Source organism: Pelobates fuscus, chromosome 9 (genome assembly GCF_036172605.1).
Source record: "Pelobates fuscus isolate aPelFus1 chromosome 9, aPelFus1.pri, whole genome shotgun sequence".
Lineage (NCBI taxonomy): Eukaryota > Metazoa > Chordata > Amphibia > Anura > Pelobatidae > Pelobates > Pelobates fuscus.
Window position 1 is genome coordinate 102,431,045 of NC_086325.1, and position 22,737 is coordinate 102,453,781.

A 22,737-nucleotide genomic window follows, 5' to 3' on the forward strand; every position below is an offset into this window, starting at 1 on the left:
TTTTTACATTTTGTTTCTACCTGCTTGAAACTCTCCAGTAATAACTTCGTTACAAGGGTACTGTGTCATTTACTATTTTGTTTGCCCCATTCTGCGTTGAGTGCATCTAAGAATGCATGTGTTATTTAGTTACACCCCCACCACATTTCATTTGTTTAAAAGAACAGGATTTTCCCATACAGGGATTAACCAGGGATTTACGATAATAAGTGAATATTAACATGCCCCTTAAAGGTCAACACAACATTATTTCATAAGTAGACTTTTCCAGTTTTAGTAAAAAGAACACTCAATTCCACATAATATAAACTGGTAATAATTGATTATAAATAAATCATAGATGTTAAACCATGTGCTAGATGCTAGTCCTCAGTTTACAGAATAGAAAAAGAACACTGGGAATACTGCCAAATATATAATTATTATTATAGCATTGACAAAGGGCCACAGCCCAAAACATTTGCAACTTGTATGTTGTCCTTCAAATAAATATGGTAGCACCTGGGTGTGCACTTTAAATACCAGTTGTGCATTTCTACAATTTTTCTGGTTTTGGTTACTGCACTGAAGGAACTACCGTGGGAGTTATTGCCGCACGGTTTACCTATCATGTATTTTTATTGAAACAGTGTAGGTAGATATTCTGCCTCTACCTCATTATATAAAGTATATAATTATCATAAACCTAAGTTTATATACCTGAGCCTGTGCAAACTTTGCCGACCATTTATCCATGGTATGTCCTCCACATGTCCGTACCTTTAGTGAAAGTTGAGGAAAATGAAGGAGTTGGTTTTCCTGTTCAAATTAAAGGACTGGTGTCTTCACTGACTACAGATCTCTCTTAGCATGCTTCCCCAAGTTGTCAAAATGTAATATTTTAAACTGACATATAGGCTCACAGCTATCACAGGCCATCAAGCAGGGACATTGCTGAGTGGGGGGTAGGCTAGGAGGTACAGGAGACCCTGGGTCCTGTAAAGCCCAATATCTAACTGTGGTACCATTTCATTGTTAGGCCCACGTCCCCTGTAATACAGAGAGCGAAATAACACCTCCGATTTGTAATTTGTAACAGTGCCACTTTAATTTGGGCTTGGTTGGAAGGCAGGGAATCATTACATAAGATTCTAGAAAGTAAGAATGTTGACTGCCTCATTCTAAAGAATAACATATTGGAGGAGCTCATGGTGTAAATGAATTTGTGCTTTTGCCTACAGTAATTACAGTATCAACCAGAAGCTTAGTAACAATACATCTTCATAGCACTGAGTCCCTATGGCCATATCATGCAACAGTTCTGTGACAAAAGGGTGATGCAACAGGCAACACATGCCTCGCACCTCCTGTAGCTAGAATAGCAGTCTGATGCATTGCTTGAATACAGAAAGCATTAAATGAAAAATAATTTCCTTTTACGTTTGTGTGAAAGGCAACAATATGTAAATGCATATTTATACGTGTACATACCTCCCAGGAGTCCTTATTTTAGAGAAGGAGTCCCTATTATCTGCTCAAATTCCTCAATCCCTTTTTCTATCCTAATGTCCATATTGTTGGTGTGTCTGAGTGTATAATGCAGCTTCACAGCAATAAAAATCCCAGTAATGTGTCTTTAATCTACAATAAATGTTTTTAGAAATCAGTATGTATGTAAATGTGATACATTGTTCTTGTTTTAAATGACATTTTAGTTCCATAAATTACTGTTAGGTTGCTTGAACTATCTCAGAATTGCAACAGCCCAACTCACTCTCCTAAAATAAAATGTCCCTTGGATTTTCTATCTTCATAATTCCGCTGTCTGTTTGAAAACCTTTTAGCACTACAGGATATGGTCACACAAAAAGCAATTCTGTATAACTCTACCCTTCCCCGGCCCCTCCACCCCCACACACATGCACCATCCATACACCATTCCTCTGCTTGAATTATTTTATGAATTTTGCACAGGCTGGCTTGACAAACTGACTGCAAAATAAAGAACTTAATAGTATGTCATTTTCTTTTGTGAAACCTAAACATTTAGCCTGAAAATGCTCCTGTAATGGAAAAATCAAGCATGTATTGGGACTCAATTGCTAGTACAGAAACCACCTACCCACCACAACTATGAAGCAGCATCACGTCTAAAAATTTTGTATTTTTATTGATTCATTTGGAGTGGGAATTATGGCACAACAGACTATATGTCGTTTTATTTTGGAGACAGTTTTTGGTTAATAACTTGTTACTATATGGAGAATTGTGCTTCACAACCTCATGATTGTTCACTCCTGCTATTTATCCCTTAGAATAATCTGGGTCAAAGGAATTAGTGAATTCTTTAATGTTATGTCATCATGAATTACTGAGCATTTACTATATTGTTAATGCAATAAAGCCAAAAATGAAAATGAAAGGATCATGACTTTATAAATCGAGAAAGCTATGTTGCTGTTTGTTAAATTCACGTTTTAGACTTCAAGTGACTGTAACATGCAAAACCGGCTTGATAAACACAAAAGAAATGTAAAAAAAATATGTGAACCCCATATTGTTACATGAAAAGCAAATATTGAAGAAAAAGAAATGTAACAAATATAGTGTAGTGTTTCCTAGCACACTAATATGAACATTATGGTAGGACCGTGTCCTCAAGGAGACAATCTGTAGGTGACCACCGAATAATCCTTCTGGTTGTTTTGAAGGAAATCACAGATGATATGAAGGGTGATAACACATGCCTGTGATTTGCCACGTATATGACATTGCTGATGAATAATGCTCAGAGCTAGAGCTGGTATTTCAACGCACATTCACTCGCCTGGCCTAAATTAGAGCATTTGCATGGACAGTTCTTGTAAGGTGTGATCAAGATCTAGACAGGACAGAAACATGTCATTGTGCATGTGCTGCCATCATTTGTCACCAAATACTTCCTCCTGTGATGTCTTCCATGTCGTCAGTAATTTAACTCTTCATTTTAGTTTCGACATCCATCACTAATATTTGTTCAGTGGAGTAAATGTATCTGAGCCCTCATGCTGAGCCGCACACGCTTTCAAACCGCCCATAGGAAAGCATTACTCAATGCTTTCCTATGGACATCAGCGTCTTCTCGCTGTGATTTTCACAGTGAGAATCGCGGAAGCGGCCTCTGGTGGCTGTCAGTGAGACAGCCACTAGAGGCTGGATTAACCCTCAGTGAAACATAGCAGATTCTCTGAAACTGCTATGTTTTCAGCTGCAGGGTTAAAACTAGAGGGACCTGGCACCCAGACCACTTCATTGAGCTGAAGTGGTCTGGGTGCCTATAATGGTCCTTTAAGTAATATACCTACAATCTAAATAAACCTGTAATTGCAGCAAAAAAGAAAAGTAATAATAATAATAAAACATTTTTTGGCTCTCCCTAGCAAGATACAGGAGTTAATTCACAGTAGAGAAATTTTGGATGAAAAAATAAAAATTGTCCTTTGAGTCAACATTATGAGTTTATAAATTTGTTGATGGTTTAATGGTGAATTTTGATTGTACCCTAATTTAAAACATATTTAACTGATGACTTCAGAATGTGTGAATACATACCTGATAGAATTCATCTACACATTTACAAGTAACCATATACTTACCCATATTAAACATGCATGTATATACAATGGTCAAGTTTTTGCATCAAAAACAGTCATTATAAAAGTATAGATACACTTTTGTGGCAATATTACATCAGGAAGGAATAAAAAAAGGAAGGGAGTAGCAGAGGAAGGAGATGACTTGGCAAGATGTGACATTTTCCTTCTGGGCAAACCTGAAGACAACATTCTTCTGGAACAACAAAGGATTTGAGTCTACAGAAGGACACCAGGTGAAAAGTTTTGGATAACTGTCAGCTTTGGAAAATCACAGAGGGAGGTATAAAGTCTATTGCTACATGAGGAGTGGCAAAAAGCAGAGGAGAAGTGGGGAGGGAGGTTAGTGTTTTTGTGTGCTTTCACTCACGGTAGAAAACGTATTCAGTGTAAGATGTCCAAATCTTGTCGTCCGTTTGCTCATGAGCAAAGGCGCAGGTTCCAGTAGAATTACAGGCAACCATATGAAATCCAGCATCAGCTAGCCTATCAAAAGCCTGTTCAAGAAATGTGAACTTCAGGTAGTACCTGGATGTATATCTTTCAGGTGGTCTGTCTGGGTCCCGGCTCTCATTCAGTGTGTCCCCAAATACTTCCTTGGCCAATGAGGTCTTGCCACAAACCATGATTCTTGCAACCCTTCGGAACTTGGCATCGGTTTGACTATCTCTGCCTAGTGTATACGAGCCTCGGTAACCAATGGTAATAAACCCAGAGCGGCGAAGGTCAGGTATGGCAGATGAGTTACTAGCTGCAACAGCAAGAGCCGCACTCACAGAAGACAAGTTCCGGGTGACCTCAGCATTAGGGGACTGTTCTTCAGAGTCACTTTGAAATGTATCATCTCCTACTGAGTTCTGCTTGCTTACTTTTGGTGCCAATATTTTGACCAATTCTGGAAGTTTGAAGTATTCAGCTTCTCTTTGCAATCTACTCCTTTCAGGGAAATGGTCGGGAAGAACCAGTTGTTGGTCCCTCATATAGTCTAACACATATCGAAAAAGAAATCCATCTCGATCCAAGAAATAACGTCCTTTGCTGTCCCTGGCCAAGGGTCGAGAATTGTTCTGAGAAAACATATCCCACAGAAGTGAACCAGGAACACTGATTAAAGTGGGATAACGAGTGATATAAACCTGCCCACCAACATTGAGTTCTATGATTTCTGGAAATGAGTGAAAATCATCCCCATGTCTGAAACAGCTTGAGTTGTCTGGAAGCGCCATATTTGTTTGGAATGAAACCTGTTTTGAAAAACATAAAATAGTTATATTTTGTGTTAACCTTTTTTTCATTAGATGCTCTGTATTCTTTAAACTGTACATTAAATATTTAGCAAATGATCCATTTCAGACAAGAAAAACATTGCAAATGGACAGTAGAAATTGAAACCTTGTTCCATTAATCCTCTTTCTATATGCTTTCTCTATGCAAACTGCCAGGTACAAAGGACAGAACTGACATGGAGTTAAAATGGTGGCACCTAGTTGAAGGATAAAGAGGTGTGGATTTTTACATGTCATTTTCACCTCACAAAAACATATTTGTTAAATATAGGGTAAGCAAACATTGTATAAAAAATCCAGGGAAGTGAGAGTTCCTTTTTAAAGAAGAATAAACACTAACAAATTTTTGACCAGAACTATGTTTTATGGGAACTGATTGTTCAAAATGAAAATTATGATTTAGTTTTCTTTGTTATCAACGTATGTATGACATCTACCGTCCTAGAGGAAAATAAAAGTATATATCAATGTTTATATATTATGTATAAAAAAAATTTATTTAGCTTTATGTTATGTGTGTTACAATTATGATTATTTATATAGCATCAACAAATTGTGCAGGGCTGTACAACAGGAAACAAGACAAATACGGCATTCTTTCTAAACATGTATAACAGGTGAAGAGGACCCTGCCCAAACGAGATCCCGTTTAAAAAGATTGTGCATATTTTGGGAAAATAATGTCATTAAGACATCATAATAAATCCTTACATTCCAGTTGTATTTGAAATTCTCTAGGAACTAGAGTTTGCCTCATATTCCCTTAATGCACAATTCAGCATTATGTATCGTTTGCTATACATATATGTACACGTTTTTCAAATTAAGGTTAGGGCTAGGTTTACGATTAGGGTTAGGCTAGGGTTATGATTTATTTAACCCCGTAAGGACACATGACATATGTGACATGTCATGATTCCCTTTTATTCCAGATGTTTGGTCCTTAAGGGGTTAAATATATGGCAGCTCTGTAACCTATATTATGCCTGCCTAATATAGGTAGAAATTACTTTCTTGAGTGTCAGCTGCTATTTAAAGCTGGTGTCCTTAATTCATCCATCTCTCTTTACTGTTAAGACAGGAGAGGTACTACGTAGAAAGAATTGCACTGTCCCTGTCTCCACAGGGACAAGAACTCATTAGTAACCACAGAAAAATGCATTGGATAAAAATAAATGTCTGTACTAACATCTGCCATTAATTCTAAAACACTTTTTAGTTTAAATAATAAAAGTACAGAGCAGAATGCTCTTAAAGGAACATTCCAAGCATTGTAAACACTACATTGTGCTTTAATAGTTATAGTGCCAACTGAGCCATGCTCCCCCCACTCCACTTAAATTTATTGGCTTCTTACATGTATTCCATAGGGCATCGCTCCCGCCTCTCGGCAGCAAGAAGCTGCCTGCATGCACTAGATCTGGTGATGCAGTGCTTTGACCAATGGCTGAAAGAGATCGACTGACACACTCAGCTAAGGAGCTGGCTCTGCATAGCAGGACCTTCTGGCTCTCCTAATTGGAAAAGGAGAGACAGAGGTTCCCAGGTAAATAGTCAAGCTTAAATGGGGTGAGATAAGCTGGGATAGGTGTTATTAAATATTTTATAATAACACAAGATGGGAAAGCTATTAGTTTATTTATGATCATGCTTTAAGCCATAGATTTTGCAAACTAATCGTTTCATATATTTTCTCCCAAAACAGTTTAGTTTTTTCTTTGAGGAGCCTGACTATGTCTGGAAGAAACTGTACAAAGGAGTTAGACAGGCAGCAGATTTCAAAAACAATAATTAGCTTCACAAAGGGGAATTTAATTATGCCAGAAAGTAGCTCATAAATGGCAGAGTAATTAATTCATAATTAAAACACCAAGATTTATTCACTTGCGTTTTGCGATGGGCAATAGAGATGCGTTTATGGAAATAACATTTTTAATTGGTGATGAGTCAAGCTTGTTTTTCTTTTACATCATTTGTAAGAGTACGATGGAAAGTCAAGAAAAAGAAAGAATACTAAATTATATCTGAAAGATTTATTGTTATTACAGTCAATGTAGCCACGTTTAGATTCATAAAAACATTTACAAGAAAAACAAAGTGCATTGTATAGGAATCAAATGATGATCACATTTAACAAACTGTTACAAGCTGAAATGTTGGGAGGCAACATCAATTAATCGTAAAGAATGAGGGTGATTATCAAACTGGGTAGTCGGTGGAGATATTACAGGTGAACATAGAAAATAAAAAACAGTTTATTCTCTTCTTCCAGGTTGATTAACTCTTTGCTTCTGAGCAATTATTCTTATGTAATCCCTGTATTACCAGTGAAGTTTTTTTGTTTATTTTGTAATCCTCAGCAAATTCAATATTGGATATAAAGAAAAACAACGGGCAGGCAGAGTGCAGAAATTGGGTAAAAGGGGCCCATGCAACCACCCATGGCTTTGGGGAAGGGAGTAAAAGGAAAATAACAAAGGACGAATAAAATCATGGAAATTATGGAATGGAAATTATGGAATTACATAGACCAGAGCAAACAATTTTATGTATTCCTGAAAATGACAAGATGTTCCACTATCAATAATTACCTATTGCCTATAGAAAGAGCGCACAGGATGTGATATGTACAAGCTAACATAAACATAAAACGAACAAGAAAGAAAACAATAGGTATCTTTATTTTATAAATAAATATCCAAACGTGTCAAATAATAATGACTAAAAAACAACATAAAAAAAGAAGGTGGGCCAGACGGGCAATAGCTGAAAAATGGGGCAGCCCAGAAACGCCATCCATGGAAGTGATACGGCGGAAAATAACAGAGGCAATAAAAATGGACGAAATGTCCGCAATGGTGCACGATACAACCAAACACTTTCACAAAATATGGGACCCATGGTTCTATGAATTCCCAATCTCCGCATAACACACACAGGAACTAGCTATACACATAAGGCCCAACCGACCACAACAAATAGTATTTATGTTTGGTTGGGATATACATGACAATGTCATTGTGCATGTGCTGCCATCATTTGTCACCAAATACTTCCTCCAGTGATGTCTTCCATGTCGTCAGTAATTTAACTCTTCATTTTAGTTTCAACATCCGTCACTAATATTTGTTCAGTGGAGTAAATGTATCTGAGCCCTCATGCTGAGCCCCCCCAATCTCAAATGTTTTTTTTCCTTCTCTTTCCTTCTCTCCCTTTTCTTTCTCCCTCGCCCTCTCTTCTCTCTCTTCCTCTCCCCCTCCCTCCCACACCTAAAACCCCCCCACCACCACTGAACTACCAACACAACCAATACCACGGCCCACAACCAAACCACAGAACTGATCCCCACTCCACAAGTCCCACGCCCCACGGCTGAAGACTCATGTGATATTAATAACCTGAATGACTAAGACAAAGGGGGCTACACGATCCCACCACAGCTCAGAACACACTTACCCACCTCCCCTGCCTAGCAGCACCCCACCAAGATCATGAACCCATGACCCATGAGAACCAACCAAACAGTACGCACACACACCCGCAAGCCACGAAAAAACACACAAAAGACGAACCACAGTACACAAAAGACGAACCACAGTACACAGGGACTCTCCGACCCCCCCTGAAAGCCCACTAGCCCAACGAAGGACGCAGCGAAACCACCCACAAACCAAAATACTCAGGCAACTCATGCTCCACCACAGACAAACTTGAAAGCACAGACACAACCCAGAGGCCGACAACAACCACCAAAGGGCCCAACACGAACCCGCCCCAAACACCCAACCAGGCCCAGCCGGGGACACCGCACACGGCATACACCAACACTATGATGCACGCACCACCACTGCACGCGAGGCACAGATGACAAAACAATACCTAGGATCAGTCCACCCACAGCCCGACTCACCAGACAGAAACACGCAACGCCATCAGAGAACAGAAATGGAGAATATCCTCATACCCCCGTTATCCCCAGAAGTCGTAAGACCTCAGGATCCTGTTTCCCAGTTAACCCCAATCCGTTACAAAAAAAAAAGAAATGTGCAATAAGATAATTATGTTGGACACGCTCCAAACTTTGTATCTCATATAAGAACAATAATGTAACCTTATTGTTATCCGAAACAACTATGAAACATGACTTATTGCAAATGCTGTACCAACATGATGACTGCCTTATTGTTAATTTTTTTATGCACAAATAATATAAAGAATTACAAAAAAAAACAAAAAACAGAAGGTGGTTTATCATCCAAAGTGGAAATAAAATAGGTATATATGCTGACACTTGTATGCACTAAAGAGAGGTTTTCTATAAAATTTGAAATAAAAATCTAATTGAAAAAAATATTGCGTCCTTGGACAAGTGTCCCCTACTCCATTTGTCACTGCATGTGCAGAGGGGTAAATGGTAATTAAACTACTCCCTCAGAAGTTAATCCTCTTTTAAATGCATGGGCAAACAAGGCACAGGAGATAGCTGGTCTCACATATGTTCTGATTCCAGTAACGGATAAATCCCTTTCAACATTTATGGGTCTCCAAGTACACAGGAGATGCCTTGTCTCATTGAAATTGAAATACAACATTAAGGCTAAAATAGCTGACAAGGAAAATACATTCTATACTTGGACTTAGCTATAGTCACATCTTGGCTATTTAAATTTAAGTTTTCAATTTATAAAAGTTGGATGTTTTGTGAATATATCCTAAAAAGTTTCAACTTTTAAACAAAATTTTACAGATATATAAACATTGCAAACAACCGCATTCAATAACTACTCAGGAGCTTAGTTTGCAGACATGATGACTCCTGCTGATCAGGATAAAACTGAGTTCATGAGAAAGCAGGGCCGGTGCAAGGGGTTTTGGGTACAGAGGCGAAGATGCATTTTGCCACCCCACCCCCTCCATAAAAAAGCATCTTCACTTCACCTGTGTCCCCTTTTGTGTTTTGCATCCCCTCTTTTAAATGTCTTACCCCCTTTAGTTTATCTTATCCCCTATTTTTCTCCATTGTTTCTTACACCTCCCTTGGGTATCTCTTACAACCCCCCCTTGTGTGTCTCTTATCCCCCCTCTCTGTATGACTTTTACATCCTCCCACATTTTCTCCCCCTTCATGTCTCTCTATGTGCCTTTTTTCCCCCAACAGCCCCTTTGCATGTTGTGACGGAACCATCCTTGCCACTGGGCATTGGAAAAGACTGATTGCCAGCCTCCTGCCCTGTGACTATGGCGCCATGTTGAAATGCTTGATTTTCCCCTGCAAAGACCCGAAAGCCGGGTCATTCTGTACTTTCCCTATGTGAGCAGTGTTACCCCAGATAGCTATGCCATGGAGCCCATTCGTATAACGAAATACTATGTGAAAGACTTTGGCTCCATGGCAATTGAACTGTATGTATGTGATCTGAGCGCCATTCAGTCATAATGTGCGCTCAGATCTAAGCTATCTGGGGATATGTTGAATGTACCTGGTTTATGCAATAGCTGCACAGTTATATATATATATATATATTTTTTTTTTGGACAATCTTTATTTATTTGTATTTTTTTTCCAAAAGGTAATGTAATATTCGTCAGTCAGGGAAAATACATTTAGTATGAGCAGACAACATTACTCGTACAAGGTTGAACTCCTGCCATAACACAGATTTGGCTACAGGTTCCTTTCCGTTGGACCCTCGAACTTGTGAGGCTAGTGCCTGTAGTTTCTCAGACCTCTTACCAAGCCAGGCCAGTGTCCCAGGTCTGTGCGGCGGTTGCCGCCCCGGCCCTAACTGATTTAGGCTACGATTCTAGCTGTCGGTGGGAAACCGCTCCCCGTTTTGTAGTGAGCTAAGACCTCGTAGGAGGTTCGGCAGTAGGATGTTGCGGAATGTCTGCAGGTATGCCAGCGGAAGGCCATCTGGGCCGGGTGCTCTGTGGGATTTGGAGACTTTTAATGCCGCTGCTAACTCTTCTATCGTGAGGGGTTGTTCTAAGTCCTCTAACATCTCAGGGGTTAGTTGTCGTACTACGTGTTGGTCCAAGTACTCAGATATTTGGTTGCGGCGTTGGGTATTTGCGGCGACCGTTGTGGGCTGGGGGATGTTATATAAGTCAGTGTAAAAGTCCACAAAGGCACGCTGGATACCATCGGGTAAACTGATTACGGTTCCATCCCTCGTTTTAATTTTGTGTATGTGGTTCGACCTACGTCTGTCTTGGAGTTGTCGGGCTAAAAGCCTATCGTTTTTGTTGGAGTATTCGAAGAAGTGCCGAGCCGACCTTCTAAGGTTGCGCAAGAGTCCCTTGGCTAGTATGTCCCGTCTCCGCCTCCTAAGCTCCGTCAGTTGGTGGAACTCATTCTCCCTCACAGTTATATATTTTTATGTATTTTATTGTATTTTGCTACCATGTGGCTAATGGAGTTTTGCCTCTGTCCTTGGAGATAATTGGATTACTTCCCAATTATCTCCAGGCAGGGCCGTTTGAAGGAATTTGGGGTCCCCAAGCAAAACAGACATGGAGGCCCCCCCAAACTCCAACCCCCCCACCCCCCACATGCACGCAAGGCCTACAGGAACCACAACATAGCCATACAGTTTAAGTTCACCCACACTTTATATCAATAAAAAATGTTTACAGTGCAAATACTGCTTAGAGCTCTGCACTGCCTCTTAGTGGTCTTTCATCTCCCCCCACCCTCCCCTACCAGTCTCTTCTCACGCCCCCATATTCTCCTCACCCTGCCCTCCCTGTGTTCTCCTCATCTCCGCTTCACCTCACCCCCCTCCTTGTGTTCTCCTCATCTCTGCTTCTGCTCACTTCCCCCTTCCCTGTGTTTTCCTCATCTCCTCACCCCCTCTCCCTGTGTTCTTCTTACTCCTCCCCCCTATGTTCTTCTTACTCCCCTCCTACCCTCCCTGTGTCCTTCATACTCCCCCTCCCCCTCTCTGTATCCTTCTTACTCCCCTCCCCCCTCCCTGTGTCCTTCTTACTCCCTCCTCCCCCTCCCTGTGTCCTTCATACTCCCCTCCCCCCTCCCTGTGTCCTTCTTACTCCCCCTCCCTGTGTCCTTCTTACTCCCTCCTCCCCCTCCATGTGTCCTTCTTACTCCCTCCTCCCCCTCCATGTGTCCTTCTTACTCCCTCCTCCCCCTCCATGTGTCCTTCTTACTCCCTCCTCCTCCTCCCTGTGTCCTTCTTACTTCCCCCTCCCCCTCCATGTGTCCTTCTTACTCCCCTCCCCCTTACCTGCGTCCTTCTTACTCCCTCCTCCCCCTCCCTGTGTCCTTCATACTCCCCTCCCCCGTCCCTGTGTCCTTCTTACTCCCCCTCCCTGTGTCCTTCATACTCCCCTCCCCCCTCCCTATCTTCTTTTTACTCCCACCCCCTCCCTCCCTCCCTATGTTCTTCTCACCTCCCCTTCTCTGGCTGTAGCATTGCGGAGCTCCTCCTCCTCCTGTCAGTCCGGCCGGGTACCGCGTGGTAACAGGAGATTCAGTTTCCTGTTCCCAGCTGGACTGACAGGAAGTGCACACTGAGTGCTCACTTCCTGTCAGTCCGGCCGGGAACAGGAAACTGAATCTCCTGTTACCCCACGGTACCCGGCCGGACTGACAGGAGGAAGAGGAGCTCGGCCACGCTACAGCCAGAGAAGGGGAGATGATGACGAAGACTGCTGCAGCCGCCTGAGGCTCTCTATAGAGCGCTCAGGCGGCTGCAGCCTTATAGTAAATACCGGCTCTGCTTGGGGCAGTTGATTGGTTTGCCTTTCCGGTAGCGACGGGCCTGCCTGTTCCTTAGTGGTGTCCTCTCCTTGTCCCTTAGTGGTCTCCCCTCCCCATAGTGGTTTCCTCTCCCCTCCCCTTTCTGTCCCTGAGTTTATCTCTCCCCTCTCCTCCCTGTCCCTAAGTGTTCCTCTCCCCTCCCTTGTGGTGCTTTTACTCTCCGTGTCCCTTTGTGTACACCCACACCCCAACCCCTTAGTGTTCCTCCCTTCCCTGGTGTGCCACATTATCTCATTTGTAGCGTAGCTGAGTGGAGCGGACCGCAATTCAGGAGCTTCTGTTTCCTGTACCGGGACGGACTGAGAGGAAGTGCTTTCTCAGTCCGGCCGGGTACAGAAATCAGAAGCCCCTGTACCGCGGTCCGCTCAGCCACACTACACAGAGAGACTGGTAGGAGGAGCGCTGCGTGCTTCTGTCCTGCCGGTCACTCGTATCTTGCGCACCCAGGTGTGCCGCTTTATGGACGCACTGGCCCTGTGAGAAAGCAATCTATTATTCTGGAATCCCATTCAATCTTGTGGTAACACTTCAGGTGCTTCTTATAGAATAGTTGTAGCAAGAGATGAGATGTGATGCAGTGTATATTGGCTGTAAAATATGGAAAGTTCTTTAGAACTGGTAAATTACTTGCTTTGTTTACTGACAATGTAAAATATATGAATTCCATGTAAAAACAGAGATATATAGTATGCGGTATTATTGCAATGTATGTATCTATTACAAACTAAACTCTTTCCAACAGATCTTTATGTAAGCAAAATATAATGCATGTAAAAAATAATAAACAAGATACATGCAAAGCATAAAATAATAACATTGAAGGTGGTAAAACACAATGGGTTGACGAGATGATCTACTAAAAAAAAACTAATAAAATAAAGAATTTCTGCAATATATAACATACCTCCCAACATTTCACTACTGTGACTCAGGTGGGTGAGGCCACATAAGAGCATTGCCAGTGATACAAATCAAGTCACTAGCGACGCTAATAAAGGCAGGCATGGACCGACAGACTTACAGACAGCCTGGCCAGACCCCATCTGCTGAAGCGCTACCTGCACAGCACAAGCTTGTCTAATGGTAAAGTACTGCCCAGGGACAGTTCCGTAGTGTCCCCATCTGTTGGACATCAGGGAACTGAAGGTGGATGTCGGGACAGGAATCCAAAATCCGACTAGACTCAAAACCTCAGAGCTGGTGTGAAGCTCCACCTAATGTAAGTGGCACTCCACACGTACTTCTGTCCTGACATAGTGATATATTCCACCATTGGACCTATTTTTGTTCTTTTTGTTTTACATATTACATTAATCTAAATAAAAAACTTAACATTTAATTGATCTCAACTTATTTACATATATACTCATCTGAAGTGCAACTATCAACCTACTGTGACCAATTGCCATTACTCTACCCATGAAGAGAGACTCGTGTAAGGATTGTTGTTGGTATCCACTTACAGGAATGTTTTGGTGCTTGATCTTTGTGTTTTTATTAACTTATTTTATTTCGATCCTTCTTGGTTCAACTCCACCCTTCTCCCCTTTTTTCTCAGAGCTTATGTTACTTTTTTCTGCTCCTTGTAAACTGTTGTATCATTAAGGAAATGGTTGGAGCACTCCACGATAGTGTTAAGCAGGGTTTAATAACTCGATGTAGGTAACAACGTTTTGGCCACACAATGTGGCCTTTGTCAGTTTATGCTCCCCATAAAGTGGCATTAAAAGATCCCTTATAGTTCAAGTATTCCTATAGTTCACACACACAAAAAAAAATGCAAACAAGTACACTGAATTTGTAATTGTTTTCTGCATATTTTCTTGTAACTGTTTATTCAATATGCCAAAGCTGCCTTTTTATACCATTACACATTAGCAGGACTATTTACTAAAGTAAGAATTGTTGTGAATTCAAACTGAATTAAAAAAAAAAAGGCCAAAATAACTGAAATGGAAAATTTGTCCAAATCATCTTTGCTTCCAGTTCAACGTTTTAGGTCTAGGAGTAACCAGGCTTATGTTCCTAAGTAGCAAAGTGACTTTTAATTTGCTTTGCTGTTAATATATTATATTATATATATTATTTTTTTTTTAAAATTTTTATTCAAAAACTGTCTGTTTCAGGGAAGATTTTTTTATGAAAATATCTTTTTTTCATGGCTTAAATATGCTTGGAAATGTAACATCTCTTATTATCATCTAAAATTAAAAAAAACAAAAGAGACATTCTGTTAATAAAGACAGTCCCTGGAAAATGGTCACAACCATGGCGCAATCTAAGCAGAGAAAAAAAATGTTTGGGCAGTTTTACCAAAAAACGGCTCTGAGAATGTTTTGTACGTGATGAAGAACAAAATATATGATATATTGATTATTATATGTCTGAAATACCTGATCGTATCTCTTGCTCTGGGGCATTTGTGTGCAAAAAAAAACAGTTTGACATTTTTGGGAACGTTCTTTTTGGGAACATTTAATTATTTCTCTTAAAATTCCAAATGCATGATTTAAGTTTTTAGCCCTGCCAATATACCAAGTGGAATAGACTGTGTATATTATAAGTATGTTTTTCTACCTTATTTGGAGCATACTCCCGCACAGAAAAATAACAGAGGAATTAGTAGCTTCGGATTAAAGTGTGAGCTGTGCAGATTAGCAGAATTGCTTTCCCTTTAATCCATTTTGATATATCTATCTTGGTCTATAAATAGTTAAAACAAGCAGAGTGGAACTAGGAGCACATGAGACCAAGAGCACCAAACCAATTGAAATATTTTGGGAAAGCAACAGCTAGAAACAGAGAAGACATCAGTGTGTATGTTGTGTAGGATAAATTTATATTTTGACGATAAAAATGTATGTCCACGTTTTAGTATGTTGAATAAAACACCTTTACTATGGGAATTTTTGAAAGTGCCTTTTTGCAGTAGGGAAACAGATTATTAAAGGGTAAATTTAAAAAAAAATAGAGAGGTTTCTGGAGGATTGTTGTGCAATGGAGTTCATACACAATTTAATTCAAATGATTAAAAAGGGGAAACATGATCGTGTACAATAAGAAACAGATGAAATTTCAGAAAATCTATGCGATGATAGCATATGTTTTAAGCAAATAATTCACATTTCAAGCCTTTGACAAGGCAAAGTAAATCTCACTGCTTTGAGTGCTGTCTCGTAGAAGCACAGTATTGACCCCTTCTCATTTTAGCATAGAATCCTTTTAAACCCTTAGACATCGAAAAAAAACCTTTTACTTGTAAAAACAGAAACCTCAAATAGCACAAGTCCCCATATAGACGAGACATTTTCACTACACCATCAAAAGATATTTTGTGTCTTATATGTTAATGGCTCACCTAATCCAGATGTTGGGATATCTCACATTCTGCAGTAAATGAAGTTAATCAACCACCCAACACATTTGTTTGAAGATTGTCTCCATTTCACATGCACGCTTTGTTGTCTTTAACGGTAGGTCAAATCCCTAAGAGACGTCCTTCACAATATAAATCCTTGTTAAATTTATAATAATAATAATAACAATAATAAAAATCCAATTAACAGATCTACCTGTATAATTCTTCCAGTAAATCCAGAAATTTCCAGGTCTCTGTGTTTTATTTAGTTCTCATAAATATTTTATATTTAAATCTGTTTTCTATTTTCGGTCTCTCCTCCCTTCTGTCTCTCTCTCTATGCCAGCTCTGATAGTGTTTTAATTTGGTTGAGCACTGAGCGTTGGCAGACACTCCCCCTTGTGTGTGTGTGTGTGTGTGTGTGCGTAAATGTCATTGTAAACGCTTGCTTTGTTAAAGAAATAATTAATTCAGCTCAGAGACTGGGGGGGATATGCTGGTTTATTGCTATTACAGTCAGAGCAGAAGCTGTAGATTATCAAGGACGGCTCGGAATCCTGCAGTGGTTCTGTCTAATTTAAGGTGACCTCCACTCATAACTGTCAGTTAAAATCTAAATATACGGATAGTGCAACAGGATTATATTTATTTACATATTTTTGGTATGCACGCATTGACTTGTAGATACATGTTCAAAAAACTGATTTTAGCCTACCAAGCACTATCTAAGACAATGTTGTCCTTTTAGCTATTTCTTGAATATGATTTTTCTTCATTGGAAAAACTCGTAGAAGGTAATAAAAGGTAATCCAGGTGAATCCCAGCTATGGATATTTGTTGTAGATTGTCCTCGTTTGCGCTGAGAAATACGCTTTAAAGTGTCAATGGTAATAAGAGTTCAAACAGAACTATTTCAGTTTTGACATGGTTAAATTCAACAATAACAGAAAAGAGCACTGAAATTTAATCTGGTTAATCTAATCCCCGGGTCCTTGTAACCGGCAGAGCATCTGCCTCTCCTTTCTCAATCCCATAAATGGTTTAGAGCGTCAGGAGCCGTAGAGGTCCCAGGAAACTCAGCTGACCATTGTCACAAGTAATTAATCTAGAAAGGTTGTTTAGGGAAGTTTCCTGGATGTATGAAACAGTATTAGATGTATGCAGACACCTTTAAGGGATAAAAATGTATTGAAGGCACCTAGATCACTTCATCTCAATGAAGGAGTTTGAGTGCAGTGCCCCTGTCACTTCAACCATGCAATGTAAAAATAGGGTTAAAGCCAGGGCCGTCTTTCTGCATGCCCAGGGGCCCCATGGCATTACCCATGGGCACCGGCTGACAGGGGATATCCTTTGATCTCCACTGCAGGCCCATGGAGAGCTGGCTCAGTTGCTGTGGACACACTCTCGGGTCGGTGGGGAGATCAAATATCTCCCTCACTGGCCCAAAAGCCCTTTGCTTTTGGGGAGGGAGGACCCAGGGCAGCAGGAGAGGGAGGACAGGACCTGGGAGGCCGATCGTTCCTCCTGCGAGAATGCTCTTCTGAGCGTTGCTGCGCGTTACCATCATGCTCGAGGGAGGAGAGGAAAAAAGTCAGCCTGCAGGCAGAGGGACTGCAGCCTAGAACTCTGTACTTACCAGTGGACCACCAGGACTGACAAAATGTAAGAACAGTGGATGGGGAGGGACATGATGCTTTTTTACTTTTAAATAAAAAAAATATATATATACTTTCTCCCTGATCATCGCCCCCCAAGACACAGCACTCTCACCACACACAGCACCCCCCACCCACACACACACTGCACCCCACACACACACACACACACACACTGCACCCCCCCACACACACACACACACACTGCACGCTCCCCACACTGCACCCCTCACACAGCACCCCCACACACTGCACCCCCACACATACTGCTCCCCTCACACACACAGCACTCCTCACACACACACACACACACACACACACACACAGCACCTACCCACACACTGCTCACCCCACACACTACAACCCTCTGTACACACACACACACACAGCATCCCCACACACTGCACGCCCCACACACTGCACCCCTTCACACAGCACCCCCATAAACTGCTCACCTCACTCACACAGCACCCCTCACATACACACAGCACCCCTCACACACACATACTGCACCCCTCACAGTCTATGTGTGTATTCAGCAGTCTGTGAGTGTGTGTATTCAGCGGTCTCGGTGTGTGTGTATTCAGCAGTCTCTGAGTGTGCATTCAGCAGTCTGTGTGCTCCGCAGTCTCTGTATGTGTACTCAGCAGTCTCTGTGTGTGTACTCAGTAGTGTGTGAATGTATTCAGCGGTGCGTGTACTCAGCAGTCTCTGTGTGTGTACTCAGCAGTGTGTGAATGTATACAACAGTGCGTGAATGTATTCAGTAGTTTCTGTGTGTATTCAGCAATCTCTGTGTGAATGTGTTTAGCAGTCTGTGATTGGTTTTAATGTATAGATCAGGGGTGCCAACACTTTCTAGTGTCATGATCTACTTTTTAAATCACCAGCTCAATGAGATCTGCCTACGAAAATAAATCAAGTAGTGCGGCTGCCAGCAGGGACAGTGCAAGGATTCTTGTCTGCACAGGCGAAGATGAATTTTGCCGTCCCCAAACTTCCTCTACACCTGTATGTCTATTAACCCACTTTTGCCCATCTTACTCATCCTTTTGCCCGTTTTGTGCATCTTGCCACCTTTTTATTTTACTTTTTCTTTTTTGAATATTGTACCCCCTGTTTGTCATTCTTTTCATGTTTTTGCATTTTTACCTCACATTTTGTGGCTTCTTAAGTCCCTTATGTCTTTGACCCCCATCTGAATGTCTTTCGCTTTTGCCACCTTTGGTCTCTTACCCCCTTTTGTGTAACTCTCCTCCTCTGATTTTCTTACTCATCTCTGTAGTATGTGTGTGTATATGTAAAAATCAAAATATAGGAATGGAACACACGCAAACACACTCATTCACATGATGGGTCTTACACACACACACACACACACAAAGGCTCTTACACACACAAACACACAGGCTTTTACACACACAGGCTCTTACACATACACACACAAACACACACACAGAGGCTCTTAGACACACACAAACACACACACACTGGCTCTTACACACACACTCTCATACAAACACACACACACTGACTTTTACATACACACACACACAATGACTCGCACACACACAAACTGGCTTTTATACACACACATATACACAATGACTCACACACACTGGCTCTTACACACACACACACACACACACACACACACACACTAGCTCTTACACACCTACACACAAAAACTGTCTCACACACACACACTAGCTCTTACACACACACAAAAACTGTCTCACACACACACAATAACTCTTTCACACACACACACACACATAGGCTCTTACACACACACTGGCTCACACACACACACACACACACACACACACAGGCTCTTACACACACACACTGGCTCTTACACACATACACTCATATATGCTTTACACACTGACTGGCTCATATATAACACTTACAGTTTCTCATAATTGCTCCACACAAGTCCCATGAGGTGTTGCTGCCCATCTCTCTCCCACAGCTCTCTGCCGCCGGCATATGACATCATGTATTCCAGCCTTAAGCTGTCAAAAGTGATGTCACAGCTGCTCCTCGCAGCTCCAATCCCCTCTGAGGCTGCACACATAACAGCCAGGTACTGGGTAAATACTCAGCATTCGGCATGGCTTCAGAGAGTGACCTGTGGAAGAGGGGTTCTCTGTGCTCCCACATCCCGCCGGTTAAAAGTCAGCATCACCTTTGCGATCGACTGGTAGATCGCGATCAGCGTATTGGGCACCCCTGGTATAGATCATACCCCTGGAGGGAAACTCTCAATTCTTTGACATTTAGATGTTACATTTTTCCACTTTGTTTATGCAGCCATAGCAACTCCTACTCTGCGTGTGGCCTACACAGTCTTCCTATACACTTCCTGTAAAGAGAGATCTAATGTTTAAACTTCATTTATTGCATAGTTGGTTTAGAATGTATTATCTCATGGTCTGCTAATAGCCTGCAGTAGCCTATTAAGCCTAAAAAGACACAGAAAACTGTCCAAAAAAAAAAAAAAAGAAAAATTGGAAGTTCTTCAACGTGCTGCTAATCCCTAAGATTAGCATACACAGTGAGGTTTGCCCAAAATTGGAAGTAACTGAAAAGTTTTACGTCAATCCTGGAACTCCTATTCTGCTTAATGTGAATACTGAACGTGTTCTATATACAATCCTGTCCAGCAGCATTTTATAGAATGAGTAGTTCACAACTAGCAACACATTAATTCATGCCAAGCTATTAATTAAACTGGTGTTTAAGCTTGCTGATTTCTTCATTAACATTTTTTTCCTAGCATATTACTGTTACTACTTTTATAGTCCTCAAACTAGGACCCTAGTATATCTGCAAATATGTATATTTTATATTTGTATTAGTTTTGTTTATATTTTTCTATATTTCTCTACTTAAAATACTGCTTATTTTATACTGAGAACCAAGGTTTATGTATAAACTATTCAGAAGGACATTATTTTCACAGACGAGGTAGAAATGTTAACCGAGAATTATAGTCACAGCAATATATGCCCAGGCAAGGTGATTCAGAAGTGTATACATTTTAAAGCACGGTCAAATAATCAGGACAGGGTCACGTTAAGAATTGATATCAAGATACTCCCAAAAACTAAGGGCCAAGATCAGCAAAAAGAACACGACACTGAAGTCAGCGGTAAGCAATTTACATATCTAATCGATAGTCCTGAAGGTATAAAGATGTATGGCTGTTTGATAAAACTGCTAAGGTCTGTCATTAGTTATTAAGTAACTAATGCCAGGGCTGTGCCCTAGACAAAAATAAGTCAGCACGGAGCATAAAAAAATAGCACTTTAGCAGACTCAATTTATCATTATCTACAGGTTGTTATTGATAGCTCAGAGACTGCTGAATACACACACACCGAGACCGCTGAATACACACACTCACAGACTGCTGAATACACACAGACTGTGAGGGGTGCAGTATGTGTGTGTGAGGGGTGCTGTGTGTATGTGAGGGGTGCTGTCTGAGTGAGGTGAGCAGTTTATGGGGGTGCTGTGTGAAGGGGTGCAGTGTGTGGGAGTGCAGTGTGTGGGGATGCTGTGTGTGTGTACAGAGGGTTGCAGTGTGTGGGGTGAGCAGTGTGTGGGTAGGTGCTGTGTGTGTGTGTGTGTGAGGAGTGCTGTGTGTGTGAGGGGAGCAGTATGTGTGGGGGTGCAGTGTGTGGGGGTGCTGTGTGAGGGGTGCAGTGTGGGGAGCGTGCAGTGTGTGTGTGTGTGTGTGTCACTTATTATGGTTTTTTTTCCCATAAAGGTGGAATGTTTATGAAAAACAAATTTAGGCATCTTTGGAAAGTTACTCCAAATTCCAACACAATTTAGAGACATCAAGTGAATGTAGAAAATATTTTATTTTGGAACAAGTACAGTTTTAACAAAATAAGATAGGTCAGACTTTCAATCCTCTACCTGTTGCTTCTGTCCATATCCCATTAGTGACGGATGATGGGAATCAATATGTTGTATGATGAAAAATAGATGCCTATAGCATTTCATTGTACAGTGAGGGAAAAAAGTATTTGCTCACCTTCTGATTTTGAACGTTTGCCCACTGACAAAGAAATGATATGTCTATAATTTTAATAGTAGGTGTATTTTAACAGTGAGAGACAGAATTACAAAACAATCCAGTAAAAATGCATGTCAAAAAAGTTATTTGCATGTAAATAAGTAAAATAAGTATTTGACCTCTTCGGGGTGGGTGTTGGCTGTCTCGGTGACCCCCCACGGATGGAAGCTGCATCCCCACACCTCCCCAGGTCGTTGAGGAGTGAGAACATCTGCCCATGTGTCTAGTCCACGGGGTCTAGAGGTGATATCCTCCCGTCCTGTCCATCTTTCTCCCATCTGGAGTGGCTGTATCTAATATGTCTTTGATCTTTGTGTGGACGTCGGCCCAGTACTATTTTTTTGCAAGACCACCAAATGAAGAGATCTGTGTCCACATCTTCTTCGCATCTCCAGCAGGTCTCAGGGGCCTTTAGGAAGTATACAATGTATCCTCTCTGGCATTCTGTACCATCCGGTCAATAATTTGTAATTTCGTTTCTGGTGTTTGGAGCACATAGAGCTCTGGTGGGTCAAAATGTGTCCACTGGGGGTCTGAGAGCGTGATACCATTGGCACTTTCCCAGCATGCTATATGTTTGCGTGCTCAGGTCATGCCGAAGACTGGAGCAGCGTGTAGAGAACCAAGATGCCCTTGTATAGGTGCGCTTGTGCCCTGCACAGTTCTTCAAACTCCGTCAGAGTCCTGTCGAATAGGTGTCGTCTATACTGGGACATGTAGTATGTCTTAACTTGGAAGTAGCGAAATCTGTCCAGACCCATCTGAGTCCTGTTCGGCAGTAGGTCCAGTAACTGCTTTAGTGCATCCGATGTGCACCACTGGCGCATGTATGTCCAGTCTGATTCACCGAATGCGCTGATGTCCTTAGGTCTGAGGCCCCCCGCTACCTCAGGTTTATATATAACTAGGGTAAGCAGTCCCGGGGTTTTGGATAACATAAGTCTGGTCCTA

At 41.4% G+C, this 22,737-nt stretch overlaps 1 protein-coding gene across 4 annotated transcripts in view; it reads right to left on the minus strand.

Annotated features, from left to right (window-relative positions):
- The window catches only part of LOC134572923 (BTB/POZ domain-containing protein KCTD12-like), a 53,231-nt gene extending 36,816 nt beyond the window's left edge, over nucleotides 1-16,415 (minus strand). The window contains exons 1-2 of one of the 4 annotated variants that reach the window (XM_063432231.1): nucleotides 16,250-16,415; nucleotides 3,982-4,855 (exon numbers count right to left, since the gene is read on the minus strand). In XM_063432231.1, coding sequence (XP_063288301.1) covers nucleotides 3,982-4,837 — 856 coding nt within the window. In that variant the 5' untranslated portion in view covers nucleotides 4,838-4,855; nucleotides 16,250-16,415. Of the gene's footprint in view, nucleotides 1-3,469; nucleotides 4,856-16,249 lie in introns of those variants that run through there. The other 3 variants (XM_063432233.1, XM_063432232.1, XM_063432234.1) reach the window with 3 other exon arrangements.
- Nucleotides 16,416-22,737: the final 6,322 nt, after the last annotated feature.